The sequence below is a fragment of the Eptatretus burgeri genome, chromosome 7 (assembly GCF_056783735.1).
Source record: "Eptatretus burgeri isolate ZD-2024b chromosome 7, Ebu_testis_v1, whole genome shotgun sequence".
Lineage (NCBI taxonomy): Eukaryota > Metazoa > Chordata > Myxini > Myxiniformes > Myxinidae > Eptatretus > Eptatretus burgeri.
In genome coordinates this window covers 21,855,167-21,871,450 of record NC_140967.1, presented here as the reverse complement: position 1 = coordinate 21,871,450, position 16,284 = coordinate 21,855,167, and the positions used below count along the sequence as shown (strand labels likewise).

Here is a 16,284-nt window from a genome sequence, read left to right as displayed (position 1 = left end):
GTGTCTGAACATTGCCATTCTCCTCCCCATCCCATATCCTTTGTGCTCTTGTATGAGCCTCAACATTTTGTATACAAGCCCAACAAAACAAGTCAGACTGGCAATGCATATCAGCAATGGAAGGGAATTGCTTTTTTCTTCGTCTTTCCCCCCCCCCCCCCCCCCCGAAGGAGAGAACAAAGGAACGTGGAACCAGCAGCAGATACAATCTGTTTGCCACAAAATAAGTGAATATGAATGATGGGTCAAATAGTGGAGCAGCGCAATTGGTGTAGATTACAATGAAGAAGAAATTGAGCAGAGCCGCATATTTTAAATAAAAGGGGACTGTATCCGCATTGCAGCAACAGGAACGGTGACGTCACCACTGCAGCAAAGCTAGGAGTGCCAAGCACGAGCGGATTTCCTGGCAACAGTGAAACGTTCTTCACATTTATCTCTCACTCTTAAAAAGGGGGGGGGGGAACAGTGTAACGGGGATGGGGGACTGCAGGAGGGATGAGGGGAAATCATGCACACGATAAACGCAAGCAACCTCCAGGTTCATAGAACCTATCATGGGAGCACGGTGGATACCCCAATATCATACATAGTACTATCGACCCACAGAGGAAAAGAAAATTACAATTATGAGTGTCACAGACATGGGTTTGCTACCTCCTCCCGCACCCCTCTCTATTGTACTAATAAAATATCAGCACAATAGGAGTGCAGACCCACATAGATTGACAAAACGATGGAGTTGGTGTTCACATGTACAGTAATCGGGTTTGCTCTGGCATTGGATGACCTTTTGGTTAACTGTTTGCAACGTATTGACTCCCAAAAGAGATCCAACTGGACAAAACTATCCGTCCCGATCCTGTGCGGACACCGTGCAAAGTGGAGTTCTGCACCTCTACTTGGATACAGGAAGTCAAGCACACATCCCTTAGTCCTTAACAGACAGCTACAGGAGCCCCGGCTATCTTCTCCACGACAAACAGTTCTTAAAGCCAACGCATACACCTGCCACACAAGTATTGAAACATGCCATTTGAAAATAAGGTACACGTATCATTTAACAAGTCTGAGAAAGGTCAAGCAAGCTTTGAACAGCTGAACTCCATTGAAGGCAAAGGTGTGCCATGGTCCACCAGGAGATACACCGAGGGGGGAAATGACAGCCAGACGCCTACAAGTAGCTATGTTTGGCAAAGCATACACACTCCCCTTTTGGAAGCACAGTTGTACCCACCAAGCAAACACCTTACCGAGACGAAAATACAAGGGACAGCAAATCGACGTGGACTCTGCAAAGGCCGTGCCGTAATGCACAATTTGGAATACTGGAATTTGGAGCGCGAGTCCCGTATGCACAGAATGACAGGATTTGCACACACCAAAACAAATCTCACACCATGTGGCAAAGAAAAGGATGAACCATTGATTTGGGACTTCGTTCAAACCACCACTTCACCCACCAACCCCACAACCCCTCTTCACCATTTGGAATGTTAACTCGTGCAATGCAAAAACAGTATACAGGGCATTTCAAAAGTCCAGAATCAAAGGAATATTAAAATAATTGCTCAAATTGCGAGCCACATAGCCACTGTTCCGATTTCATTATTTAGATCTTCAATAGTATGTGGTCTCATGGTAAAACCACTGACTTCAGGTGTCCCCAAAGAAAAAAAAAATCACTTAAGTGGTATTAAGTGACCATGTGGAAAGGCCATTCTTTCTAACGGTCCTACATACCTCAAAAGGAATGCCTCATCTAAAAATATAAAATATTTCCTTTGATTCTGGACTTTGGAAACACCCTGAACATTGAGGAACATCCAGAAATGTACCCACAAACTGGGGGATTTTTAGATGAGTAAAAATCCCCAGCAACGAACAAAATTACAGACCTCAACTTATCCACCCTGTCCACCCCATGCATTGTTTCCTGCCCTACCCCTTGTTTGTCCAAGTCCCTCGATTTTGTCCTTCAACTCCACTGTTGGGGGCCCCTCCCCCCTTCTTTCCACTGTTCCTTTTGTCCTAACCCATTCAGTGTCCTCGCTCTTCCACAAGCCTTGACTGTACAGAGATATGACAGAAGTAAATAGATACCATGATTTTTATTTGATCCATTTTGATACATACACTAGTATTTAGTAGACTTGCCATTTGCAGATTTCAACGTTTTTACTCTTTCAGGCACAGAACTAACGAGTTCTGAAATTTTCTCTTGTGAGATTTCTGTCCAGACTTTACATAAACGGGTTAGCAATTCTGCCCGTGATGTTGGTTTCCTGGACTTTTTCCACACAGCTCGATCCAATATGGCCCAGAGGTGTTTAATGGGATTCATGTCAGGAGACTGACTTGGCCATGGGAGGATGCTTGATCCCATTTCTGTCCTGCCATTCTTTGGTCTTTTTGCAGTGTGGTGTGGAGCTCCATCTTCCATGAACAGTGTTGTTTTGACCATCTGACCAGTGGAGAGGACAGGGAGACTTCCATCCTCAAGGATAGAAAAATATATCATAGTGATGATGTTGCCAACACACTCCACAAGCTGACTGACCAGTGCTCCAGATTGCTTCCCACACCATCACTGAAAAACCATCGTGTTTGACAGCTGGCTGCAATCGGTTCAAAGAAAATTCTTCACTGGGAAGTCTCCAGACCATACACGTCCACTCTCAGAAAATTGAGTAAATTGGGACTCATCTGGAAAAATGACAGTTTGCCAAAAATCCAAGGGTCTGTTGGCCATCTCATCAGCCCACTTCTTTCTCCTTTGAATGTTGGCTGGTCTAAGATGAGGTTTTCTCCTAGCTGCTCTCCCATAGTAGACCAGTTAATGAAGGTACTGCACGGCAGTTCTTGAGTTAACTTAGACATCCTCTGCAACATCTGCTGCCTTGCAACGGGGAGTTCTCAATGGACCACTTGACAGTTCAAAGACATCTTACTGAGGGCCCAGATCAACCAGAATGGGAAGCTATGGATTCCTTGGCTTCGTTGGTGAATTGCACAAATCACCCGATTGAACATAGAAAGCGGAATGCCAAGGTTCTGAGCTATCTGATTCCACCTTCCAAATGGCCAACAATTCGTCCTCTTTGAAAAATCGCAAAGGTCGTGTGCTCCCTGGGTTCGAGGCATCGTTAATGGTCATACAAGACCCAGGAACTCGTTTCTGCAAATAAATAGTCGAATATTAGTACAAATTACTATGAAAAACTGTTATGCAGATGACATGAAGACATTTAAGGTGTCTATTTACTTCTGCCATGTCTCTGTATACAAAATTTTTTTTTATTGCAAGAGTCAGTTTTCCACTGAAAAATCCAACAAACACCAAACTACTGCCCTGACAAACTACATAGTCATCTATTTGCTTTAAAGCACAAAAATAATTACAGAAAAAGAAGGTTTGAGGTCAGATGCCACAAGCAAGAGAAACCAATAACGGGGGTTGGGAGAGGGTTCTGGGTGGGGGGAGTGCACACTCTCCAGACCCAAGCAACAAGCCCCTTCCACATGACACAGCTCTCCTCCTCCTCCCCCCCCCAAATCCCCAACCCAACTACCCATGCAACAGGGGTGGGGGACTTGTTAGCTCCCTCTCTCTCTCTCTCACGTGGATTGTATTTCAATCAATGCTGGAATCATCCCCGAGTGACCTCGAGAGCTCAACGAGTGCTGAGATGTGCAAACCCAGAAAAAGCATCAGCAAGCAGACTACATGTACACAGACTCACAGCACAGCCATGCGCAAGCACGGACCAACAGAACAGCTGCATGCCAGCACAGATCCACAGCAAAGCCACACACATGGTTCCACAGCACAGGCACTACTTGGTACTTGGATGATGTCCGGATAAATCTTCGACTGTTGAGGGGGGCATGAGATTACTCTCCTGTCCTGTCCTGTCTCGTCATGGATGACTGTCAATTAATTCAGTTCTGTATTGTTCCTGCATCTTAACTTCTGGACATTTAATTGTCAACCTCATTCGAACACGTGGCATTATCTGCAAATCGTCTCGTCTGGCATGGGACCCTCATGTTAATTTCATTGATAATATCACAAATATCTCTGGCTCAAGAAGTCTTCCTTGTGGTAGGCTAACTGTGGATCCTTTCCCAGATGCTGTCAAAAGCTTTTGCAAAATTAAGGTAAAGTATATCATAGGAATGGCCTTCATAAAGCAGCTGAGAGCAATGTTCCGTGCAATCAACTCGATGAAGGTTACAGACCTGCCTGATCCGAATCAAAACTGTTCATCATTCAGGAGTTTGTTTTATTCCAAGTGCTTCAGAGCATGGTTTCTGATACCTTCCATTACTTTACAAACACATGATGTGAAACTTTCTGGTCTGTAGTTTCCTGCTACAATGGTGCTCCCTTTCTTGTTGATAGGGATGACATTTGCATCTCTAGTCTTGAGGTACCTCCCCTTCTATCAATGACTGATAAGATCATTTGCAGCAGAATAGCTAGCTTATCCCTCCTCAAGTAGTTTTGATGCATACCTTCTGGTCCACAAACCTTGCAATCATTGATTTCAGTCAGCCTTCTTACCATTTCAACTGCACATATGACTACATCGGCTTGTTGTGCGATTCAACAGCTCAACCATCAACTTCTGGAATGTTCTGTGTGGTGCCTGCTGTGAACACACTTGAGAAGTATCCGTTTCGAACTTCCACTGTATCTCATGTAGATTCATGTAGTCCACGGAACACGCACAGACACGCGCTCGCTCCACAGACCTTTCCCAGTGAGTCCGATTTGCATTCAGGAACAGAACAATTATGGGGAACCACTTTTAAATTGCTACGCCTTCATCAAAATGCTAAAAATTATGTTTAAGACCATTTGAATCACAGATTTTGTGGAAGCGATAGCTGGTTAAAAGTGCCCAGCAAGCCAAACTAGATCACACACACACACACACACACACACACACACACACACACACACACACACACACACACACACACACACACACACACACACACACACACACACACACACACACACACACACACACACACACACACACACGCCGAATGATTTCCCTTGTTGTTGTGGGACATATTGGCTTCGCCCTCAGCATGGGCCAGTGGTCACATTACACAGTAAAACTGCATGTTCGCTCAGCCCGAGAGGTGCTCTGTACTAATTAATTATCCCCAACAATAGTCATTGCTGCCATGACAGTCTATAAAGCGAGGCATGTTGTAAAATTAGTCACACAGAGGTGTGCCGACCCATCGCTTCGCGAGGGGTTTCATCAAAAGACATCATGTCGTACTTCATAAACATATAGCACGGCTATCCATGAAGATGTAAAATGAAGTGAAATACATGAAAAATGGTTGTTTTATAACACGTAGTTGTTGTTGTTGTTGTTGTTGTTGCTATCATGATGGCTGTGATGGTTGTTGTTGTTTGTGTGCCCCTTCGTACTTTTATTTTTTTCTATTGCTTCGAGAAATATTACTTTATATAATTTTGTGTGCTCCTAAAAGGGTTCTTGCTGGTGTTGAATAATAAATGTGATCGTTGGAACCACCTCACTCGGCTCCCATGCATGCTTCTTCAATCCTGGAATGAGGGCTTTTAAAATGGGTATCTTCACGATTTTAAAAACAACGGACACCAATTTTTAGCCAAATTGATTAAGAGCTTCCCAATAGTACAACTATTAATGAGTATTGCATATAACGAATAACTTTACCCTTCATCCATGAAACCAGGAGTCGAGTTCACTTATTGACAGTCATATCGTTAAAAATGTGCATCGTGTGGCAGCCATTAATTAGTGGCGAGAATTAAGAATTTGTATACAATTATTGCTCTTCCATGAGCCTTAATCATGTCAAGAAAAATAACAAAAAAATATAAAATAAAATAAAATAACAAAAAAGGATCCATCTTGGGACAAGGGTCACTTAATCTACAGAAGAACAAACTTGATAACTGTTTTTTTCAATGCGATTTCACTACAATATGCAAAATATCTACCATCTATATATTAATACTGAAGGACCAATTTTGTGCTCCTCCTTGCGGTCGCGTCACGTTTTTCTCGGTACTGTGACCTGGACTGAAAGAGACTTCGTACCTGTAAGAGTGCATCGCACATTGTGGCAATAGTCAATATTCAACTCTGAAGCAGAATAAACACTTTTCGTTTTACATGGCAACATGTGATGTCACCGTCAAGAGGGGAAAGAACGTCATGACATCATCGGTCATTCGCTGACGTCATTACGTCTGTCGTCGACAGACCTTTACCGCTGAGAGGTGTAATTCCACTCCTCGAAAATAGCGTCTGCAATGTAAAACTTGTGCACATGCTGACTACCTCAGAATGCGAATTTCACACAAAAAAAAATGTAACAAGAAACATTGTATCTTCTTTATATTAATACTGAAGGACCAATTTTGTGCTCCTCCAAGCGGTCGCGTCACGTTTTTCTCGGGACAGTGACCCGAGAAGTTTTGAAACGGTGTTTGTACGTCAAAGTAGACATGTGCACAAATCAGGGGACTTCTTCACAAGGAGTAGTATACAAGGACGTTTTGTAGGCCTCATTAGGTAAGGCCATGAAGTACATCGACTGGGATCCGGCTCTTACAAGAGATGCCACTGGTTGTCATATTGGGCTCATGGAACGGAATCCGTCTGTGACGGGGTTTCGGCTAGTGAATATTGTTACGGTTGTGGGGGTAGATGGAGGATTTTCATAGTAAAGTTAGGATTGAATAGAGTTTGGTCCATGGACGTGTAGGAGACATCGAGATGTAATTAAGTAGGGAAACTGTGAGCTTAAGTGTTACATGTCACCACAAGGGGGGGGGGGGGTGTGAGGTGTTTATTAGATAGGGATCAAGGACAAGTTCCCCCAATATGTGATTGCCCCCTGTGACCTATTCCTACGTTTTTGCATTTACAAGCAAGCAAGATGTGCCGAGCAGGCAGAGGCCCCGCCTTTCCAGGTTTCATGCGAGCAAGCCACGCCCCGGAGGTGGAATGGTTGTTCGGTATGACGTTAAGGAGAGATGTGGAGCGAGGAGGGTGTTGGCTTTGTTGGTTCAGTTGAGTGTAACGGACGCATGCGGTCGAAAGAGAACGGGGCTAGGATAGAGGATCTCACTTTGCTCTCCTCTCAGCATGACAAATGGCTTGCCTTTGGCGCATGAAGAAGACAGCACGATTCTCGTGTTCATGCTAAGGCGAATTGGCTCACTTGGTGGAGCAAGATGCTGGTCATTGGCTCTTGGTTGGGTCGTGAGAGACGGACCTCGAAGTCTCGTGTATATCACCGAAGGGGACGCTGCCATTCTGCAGAAAGCCACATATCGGCAAGCGCGATCGACAAAGAAGCTGCATGGGGTCTCTGAGCCCTGGTGTTGAATACCGCTCAGGAATTGCCTAACATACGTTGTTCCCAATGCGAGAGCGCAGCTTGGCACCATTTTGAGCGCATCTACACGTGCAGGACAAAGCTATGTGCCAGAATAAAGTAAGGATTTTCTTTTATTTCGTCTCCCCTTGTCTGTATTTAAGTCTGTGTGTTGAGGCGCCTCGAATTTCGGTGTAATTTATCTCATGATTATCCCTTTTTTTTTTATTTTTTTTTTTTTATACCTTGGTCGAGGCTCGTATGAGAGCTAACACACAACTCACAGCAAGGAGGCATGAGACAAGAGGGGCGGGAGTGGAAGGGACAAAACATTGGGGAACAGACACAGGTGAACTGTGGAAGGGAGAGGGATGGGGATGGGACGGGGAACATGGCGAGGGGAAGATGGACATTAAAGGGACTTTCAGGAAGGAAAGCAGGAGAATTGAAGGAAGTGGGCTTGGGTGGATTATCGGGGGTAGAAAAGATCGAGGATTTGGATGGGGGAAGATAAGAGGTGGTGGTGAACAGCTGTTTTGAAAGCCTGAAGGGAAGAATGGGAAAGAATAGAGTGAGGAAGTTTATTCCAAAGGCGGGAAAAAAGAGGAATGAAAGAGTGAAGATGAGCAGTGATTCGTGATTTTGGTAGTTTTACCAGAAGGGGGTTGTTGGCGGACCTTGAGCGCCCTGTGGAAATGTGGTTGGGACAAATCGCAGAGAGAGCAGGGGGGCAAGGCTGGAGAGGAGTCGGTAGAAGACAGAAAGACCACCGACCAACCTGCGGTGATTGAGTGAGAGGCCCAAAGACTCAGCTTCATTGCGGGAGATGCCAATGATCTTAAAAGCCCTGGTTTCGACAGCGTGAAGTCGAGAAAGGTGGGAGGCAGGAGCACCAGCCCAGAGGGGAGAGCAGTACTCCATCAGGCTACGGACAAAAGCTTTGTAAGTGGTCAGGAGCTCAAGAGGGCCGGGGAAGGACTTTGCACGACGGAGGATTCCCAGTCGGCGACTGGCTTTGAGGCAAGGTTGGAAATGTGACTTTCCCAGGAAAGGTCATGGCAGATAGTGAGACCCAGAAGCTTGAAAGAAAAGACTTCTTCCAGAGGATTGTTGAGAAAGTGGATGGGGGGGTTTTGTAAACGGTCCTTTCGAAGAGACATAGTGAGAGTGTGAGATTTGTCTGGATTGAAAGACATGTTCCACGTGTTGGACCAGTTTGTGATTTTATCCAGATCTGCAGTGAGCGAAGAAGCTGCTGCTTGCCGGTCTGAGGGATGACAGATGGTACGGCAGAGGGTTGAGTCATCGGCAAAGAGAAATAGAGGATTTTCCAGAGAGTCCGAGAGATCATTGATGAAAACCAGAAAAAGAACAGGGCCCAGAACGCTACCTTGAGGAACTCCAGCCTGCACAGGAAGAGGGGATGAAAGAACTAAATCCCTTGTAAATATTTGACAATTTTCATGAAATCCCATATATATTTTAAGGTTCTGCGCCCGTGTATTTGTCGTGGGGTTAAAGTATAAACCCCCCTGTGCATCCGGCTGTGCCTCAGTCATTGCCCCCTACTACTCCCATACACATAAATCTCTGAGGTTCAACGTGTCCACCTCCAAATGAAGAAAAAATAAAAAATAAAAAATAAAAATCACTGGGCTATCTGGGCTGGCGGTGTTAAATGCCCATCACCACAATTTGGGTCGGGGATTAACTTAACCGCCAAGACACGTAACAATATTATTGGATCTACACTGAACATACAGTGTCTATAGAAAGTTGACACCCCTTCAATTTTTTCACCTTTTGCTGCCTTATAGTATGGAATTAAATCAGACTTTTCCCACCTCAATTTTAACACATTGTCAACTACAACTTTTAAGTGAAAAACAAATTCCACAAAATTAAAAATCCAAAACTAGAATATCTTGGTTAGATAAGTGTCCATCCCCCTTAACAGCAAATTGTAAATTAGCTCAGGTGTAACCAATCACCGTCAAAATCACACACCAAGTTAATTGGCCTCCACCTGTGTTAAATTGTAGCGATTCTGATCATTTCAGAATAAAATCAGCTGTTCCTGTAGGTTTCCTCTGGTGGGTGGGGTATTTCACAGTGAAGACTCAACCATGACACGAAGGAGCTTTCAAAAGATCTCTGAGATATAGTTGTGGAAAGGCACAGATCAGAGGATGGGTACAAAAATATTTCAAAGGCCTTGAATATCCCTGACAGTGCAGTCAAGACGATTAGAAAGTGGAAGGCGTATGGTACCACCAAGACCCTGCCTATATCTGGCCGGCCCTCCAAACTGGATGACCAAGCAAGGGCGAGACTGATCAGAGAGGCCACCAAGATGCCAATGGCAACTTTGAAAGAGCTACAGGCCTTCATGGCAAAGACTGGTCACTGTGTGGATGCACCAACAATATCCCAAGGACTCCACAAATCTGGCCTGTATGGTAGACAGCAAGGAGGAAGCCATCACTCAAAAAAATTTTTTTTTAAATCCCAAGATTCTGAAGCTATGTGGCAAAACGTTTTGTAGTCTGACACAACCAAGAAGGAACTTTTTGGCCTCGATGTAAAACATTACGTTTGGTGCAAGCCAAAAACACAGCACATCACTAAAAGAACACCATCCCAACTGTGAAGCATGGTGGTGGCAGCATCATGTTATGGGGATATTTCTCATCAGCAGGGACTGGGACACTTGTCAGGATAAAAGGGAAAATGGATGGAACAAAATACAGAAAAATCTGAGGAAAACCTGCTGCCCTCTGCAAGAAAGCTGAAATTGGGATGGAAGTTCACCTTTCAGCAAGACGACAACATGAAGCACACGGCCAAAGCTACACTGGAGTGGCTAAGGAACAGAAAGATAAATGTCCTTGAGTAGCTCAGAGCCCCCAACCTAAATCTAATCGAAAATCTGTGGCACGACTTGAAGATTGCTGTCGATCAACACTACCCACACAACCTGACTGAACTTGAACAGAAGAATGCGCAAATACTGCCCAATCAAGGTGTGCAAAGTTGGTAGATACCTATCCCAAACAGACTAACAGCTGTTACTGCAGTCAAAGGTGCTTTCATCATGTATTACCTCAGAAGGGGTGGACACTTATCCAAACAGGATATTCTAGTTTTGTATTTTTATCTGTAATTTTTGCAATTAACCATCTGAAATTTGTAGCTCACGCTGTGTAACTAAAGGTGAAATAAGTCCGATTTGATGCAATTTAATTACAGACTGAGGCAACAAAAGGTGAAAATTTTGAAAGGGGGTGTAGGCTATCTATCGACAATCCATCCATCCATTGGGACCATACTCTGTGCAGAGCGTTGGTGCTGCTGAAGCAGACTCTTTGGCTATTGGGCACAATCCTGGATGGGTCGCCACTCCGACACAGGATACCAGCAAGCTGGCACTCATTTTGCCGACCTCGGAAGGATGACAGGCAGTCAACCCCACCTGGTATTAAATCAACAGCAGAGTGTGGTTTAAACTCAGGATCATAGGATCCCAAGCCCACCACCCTCACCATGAAGCCAACACCAGGTGATTTCTGTGTGTGTGTGTGTATGTATATATATATATATATATATATATATATATATATATATATATATATATATATATATATATATATATATATATATATATATATATATATATATATATACAGGGTGTCCATAAAGTCTCTTTAGAACTAGAGGGGGAGCACTCGGTAGCGTGCAAAACCTCCGCCGCCAATACTGCTGGGTCACTTAAGTGAACCTGATATCCTATTCATTGAAGGTCAAAACGGATCAGACTCCACTAAGCCACCATTGAATAAACTACACTAGATCGATGCGCATGTAGAAATGCCAAAAAAAAAAAAAAATCGAATTTTTTTTGCAAAAAAAGGTGCAACATGTGTTTGTTTTTTTCTCTAACAATTTTTTTTTGGGGGGGGGGTTGGAAATCACTTAAAACATGTAGAAATGCAAAAAAATTCAAATATCTTTCAAATAAAATGAAATTTTTTTGAAAAAACAAAGTTGCAAAATTTTGTTGTTTTTTTCTCCAACAAATTTTTTTTGGGGGGGGGGGTTGGAAATCACTTAAAACATGGAGAAATGCAAAAACAAAAATTCAAATATTTTTTCAAAATGGCCACCATATTGGACTTTGGACCAAGTCCAAAATCTAATGGCATGATCCTTGGACCATACCTAATCCCCCCACCAAGTTTCGTCGAAATCCGTCCAGGAGTTTTTCCGTAATACTGTTCACAAACAAACAAACAAACAGACAGACAGACAGGGGTGAAAACAGTAACCTCCGTCTATCTTCGATGGCGGAGGTTAATTAAAAAAATTTATTACAAAAGCAAATGAATAGATAAACCTGTGGAAATTATTACAAAATGAGGTGTAGATATTGAAGTTTTTTTGCCTCATTTAATACACTTCTATATGGGCACCATTAGTTGCACGAAGTTATATATATATATATATATATACATATATATATATATATATATATATATATATATATATATATATATATACATACAGGGTGTCCATAAAGTCTATATATATATATATATATATATATATATATATATATATATATATATATATATATATATATATATATATATATATATATATATATATATATATATATATATATATATATATGTTTTGGGTTTTTTGTAATTTTTTTTCAATGAAAAAAAAAAAAAATTGAATCCGGGTGGTGCATGAGAAACAAACCGCTGCCCCGATCACTCATAAAAAACAATTTTCTTTCCCATTAAGAGATATACAACCTCCCATTTTTGAGCTCTTTCATTGATCGATTGACCCCGAGGGAGACAATTCCATGCGCAAGCTACATTTACACTACCCTCCACACTTTCCTTTGAAGCTTGTCCATAAAAACAGATTGTGGCAAATCAGACATGTAGCACCATGCCATGATTTATCAGGATTTACTCCTCCCCATCCCTAAAACTTCCACTTACCTATCCAACTCAATCTTAATGTCCACTTACTCGACAGGGAGACCATTCCACGTGTTCAATTACTCTCCGAATGAAAAAGCCTCGTCTCACTACCGTCCCAACTCTCTTATTTCCTTTTCTCTGGTGACTCCATCATGCTTCCAATTTGCAACTTCTTGTTCTATCCCAAAGGCTACCTTTTTTTGGTTCGCGGGCACCAGCAGTGACCACTATTTTCGTTGTCTGTCTGTCTGTTTGTGACTCTCCAGAGCATAGCTCCGTGACGTTTGATGCGGTCTTGATGAAACTTGGACACAAGCTAGATATCATGGTCTAGTTGGTTTTTTTTGTATGAGGGACGTCCCACGCCTCTTGTGGCCGAAGTCATGCCCACTTGAAATTTTTTTTTTAATCCATTTTTTTTCTCGCAATTTCATTTCCTAGATTCCTAGTACAACATATAAAAAATCCGATTTGATATGGTCATTTTTGACGGAAGAGATAGGTTTTTACGGTAGGGCTTCCTCAAAAATGCCCGCCAAACATAGTCGGTTTGTTGGCTTGTTTTTTTTTTTTTAAATGGTGGTACTTTTGTTAAACTTTTCTGGTATTTATCTATAATGATTCAGAGCATTGAGAGAGTTGGATAAATCTCGATTCACTTGTGGATAAAAGTCATCTTTGACACACACACGTATCACAACACCCCCCTTGGCACCGCTTTGTTCATCCTCGTTCCAATACAAGTTGTATCCTTCAACCTGGAATTCTTGGATAACTACATTTGAACAGGTCGTTTTTCAAAACTTCATGAGGATAAACGTCTGGTTGTTCTACTCTTTGACTCGGAGGATGTTAAACTTTATTTGAAAGTCCACCGATGATCCTTGGGCTGTAGACTATAACCATTTGCTCCACATCAAGACCACTTGCCACGGTGCCCCCTCTGTACGTGGTCATGCACGTTGTTGTTGTTATTGTTGTTCCGGACCATTTACATCTCGTTTGGAGCCTCGTCCTTCACCCTCAGAGAGGAAAAATTTCTGCACGGATAGTCTGAAGACAAAACGTTCGGACCGAAGGTGACGTCCTCTACGAGCGACGATCACAAACCACTGACACGACGTTCCCTTCAACGTGCACGAAACGAGCAGTGACGGCGGCCAAAAAAAAAAAAAAACACGTAAAATGATATAATCAATTAAATCTCAAGGTCATGCTTTGTGAATCTCAAGGACGAGTGCACGAGGCACGGCGAGCACGTGGGGACGGACGCACGCACGCTCACCTTGGGGTCTTTCTCGTAGAAGTGCTGCTGCGTGCGGATCCAGCGGCCCACCAGGTGGTCCCGCACGGCGTGAGCGAGCGCGAAGTAGTAGTCCCGGGTCGTGGCGACGTTGCGATCTTTGACGAGCGTGAAGTGCAGATGCCGGTTGAACGCCTTCTTCAGCTCGCCCACGTCCTCGACACCGACGATACCGCGCACACTGATCTGCTTGCGCTTCTCTTGGTCCGTCAGAGGCTTCGACATGTTTTCGTTTCGGTAACGACGACGTTACAGGGAACCGGTGCTTCTTCGATGCGCGGAACACGCAAACACACGCGCAGACGCTCCCCTCGCTCGCTCGACACACACCTCTCCCCGCCCACGATCCTCAGACGGAGGCTGTGTCCCTCAGAGCGAGGTAATAAAATAAAAAAAGAGGAGATTAACCAGAGCAGGCGGGATCCGATCGCAGTGATTGGCTGTCCACTCGTTCAGGATTTACAGCTGGCTCCACCCCCAAGCGCTGACATTTGAAGGCGCACAACTGCGCATGCGCGTCGTAAACGGTTTCTTTTTTTTTATTTTATTTTTTCACCACAAGCACAATGTACGGATAACGGCACGACGTGTACGATGTACAGTGCTGTATATTGATTAACTAGGGAGGCACATCAATGGAGAAGCACAAATAACACGTCACTTGGTCACGTTGCCCTAATTTGGTGACCTTCTTTAATGAGGACCGCCGCGTTCATTCGGTTTAAACGCAATTTAACTCTTCACAAGACACCACTGATGGCGATAGTTTCCGAGGTCTCGCTTGGTGTTCCACAAGGAACTTTCACACAGCAGGCCAATCGGCCCACCATATACCATATATCACCAATCCACACACCATATACCATATATCACCCATCCACACACCATATACCATACATCACCCATCCACACACCATATACCATACATCACCCATCCACACACCATATACCATACATCACCCATCCACACACCATATACCATACATCACCCATCCACACACCATATACCATACATCACCCATCCACACACCATATACCATACATCACCCATCCACACACCATATACCATACATCACCCATCCACACACCATATGCCATACATCACCCATCCACACACCATATACCATACATCACCCATCCACACACCACATACCATACATCAACCATCCACACACCATATACTATATATCACCCATCCACACACCATATACCATATATCACCCATCCACACACCATATACCATATATCACCCATCCACACACCATATACCATACATCACCCATCCACACACCATATACCATATATCACCAATCCACACACCATATACCATATATCACCAATCCACACACCATATGCCATACATCACCAATCCACACACCATATACCATACACCACCCATCCACACACCATATATCACCCATCCACACACCATATACCATACACCACCCATCCACACACCATATATCACCCATCCACACATCATATACCATACATCACCCATCCACACACCATATACCATATATCACCCATCCACAAACAATATGCCATACATCACCCATCCACACATCATATACCATATATCACCAATCCACACATCATATACCATATATCACCAATCCACACACCATATACCATATATCACCAATCCACACACCATATACCATACACCACCCATCCACACACCATATATCACCCATCCACACACCATATACCATACACCACCCATCCACACACCATATACCATATATCACCCATCCACACACCATATACCATACATCACCCATCCACACACCATATACCATATATCACCCATCCACACACCATATACCATATATCACCAATCCACACACCATATACCATACACCACCCATCCACACACCATATACCATGCATCACCCATCCACACACCATATACCATACATCACCCATCCACACACCATATGCCATACATCACCCATCCACACACCATATACCATATTTCACCCATCCACCCACCATATGCCATACATCACCCCTCCACACACCATATACCATATATCACCCACCCACACCCCATATACCACATATCACCCATCCACACACCATATACCATACACCACCCATCCACACACCATATACCATATATCACCCATCCACACACCATATACCATATATCACCCATCCACACACCATATGCCATACATCACCCATCCACACACCATATACCATACATCACCCATCCACACACCATATTCCATACATCACCCCTCCACACACCATATACCATACATCACCCACCCACACACCATATATCATACATCACCCATCCACACACCATATACCATACATCACCCATCCACACACCATATATCATACATCACCCATCCACACACCATATACCATACATCACCCATCCACACACCATATACCATACATCACCCATCCACACACCATATATCATACATCACCCATCCACACACCATATATCATACATCACCCATCCACACACCGGATACCATATATCACCCATCCACACACCGGATACCATATATCACCCATCCACACACCGGATACCATATATCACCCATCCACACACCGGATACC

At 43.6% G+C, this 16,284-nt stretch overlaps 1 protein-coding gene across 1 annotated transcript in view; it reads right to left on the bottom strand.

Moving 5' to 3' along the window:
• LOC147022813 (glycogen phosphorylase, muscle form) overlaps positions 1 to 14,082 on the bottom strand; it is a 67,125-nt gene extending 53,043 nt beyond the window's left edge. The window contains exon 1 of the mRNA XM_085887651.1: positions 13,684 to 14,082. Coding sequence (XP_085743777.1) covers positions 13,684 to 13,926 — 243 coding nt within the window. The 5' untranslated portion in view covers positions 13,927 to 14,082. The remainder of the gene's footprint in view (positions 1 to 13,683) is intronic.
• Positions 14,083 to 16,284: the final 2,202 nt, after the last annotated feature.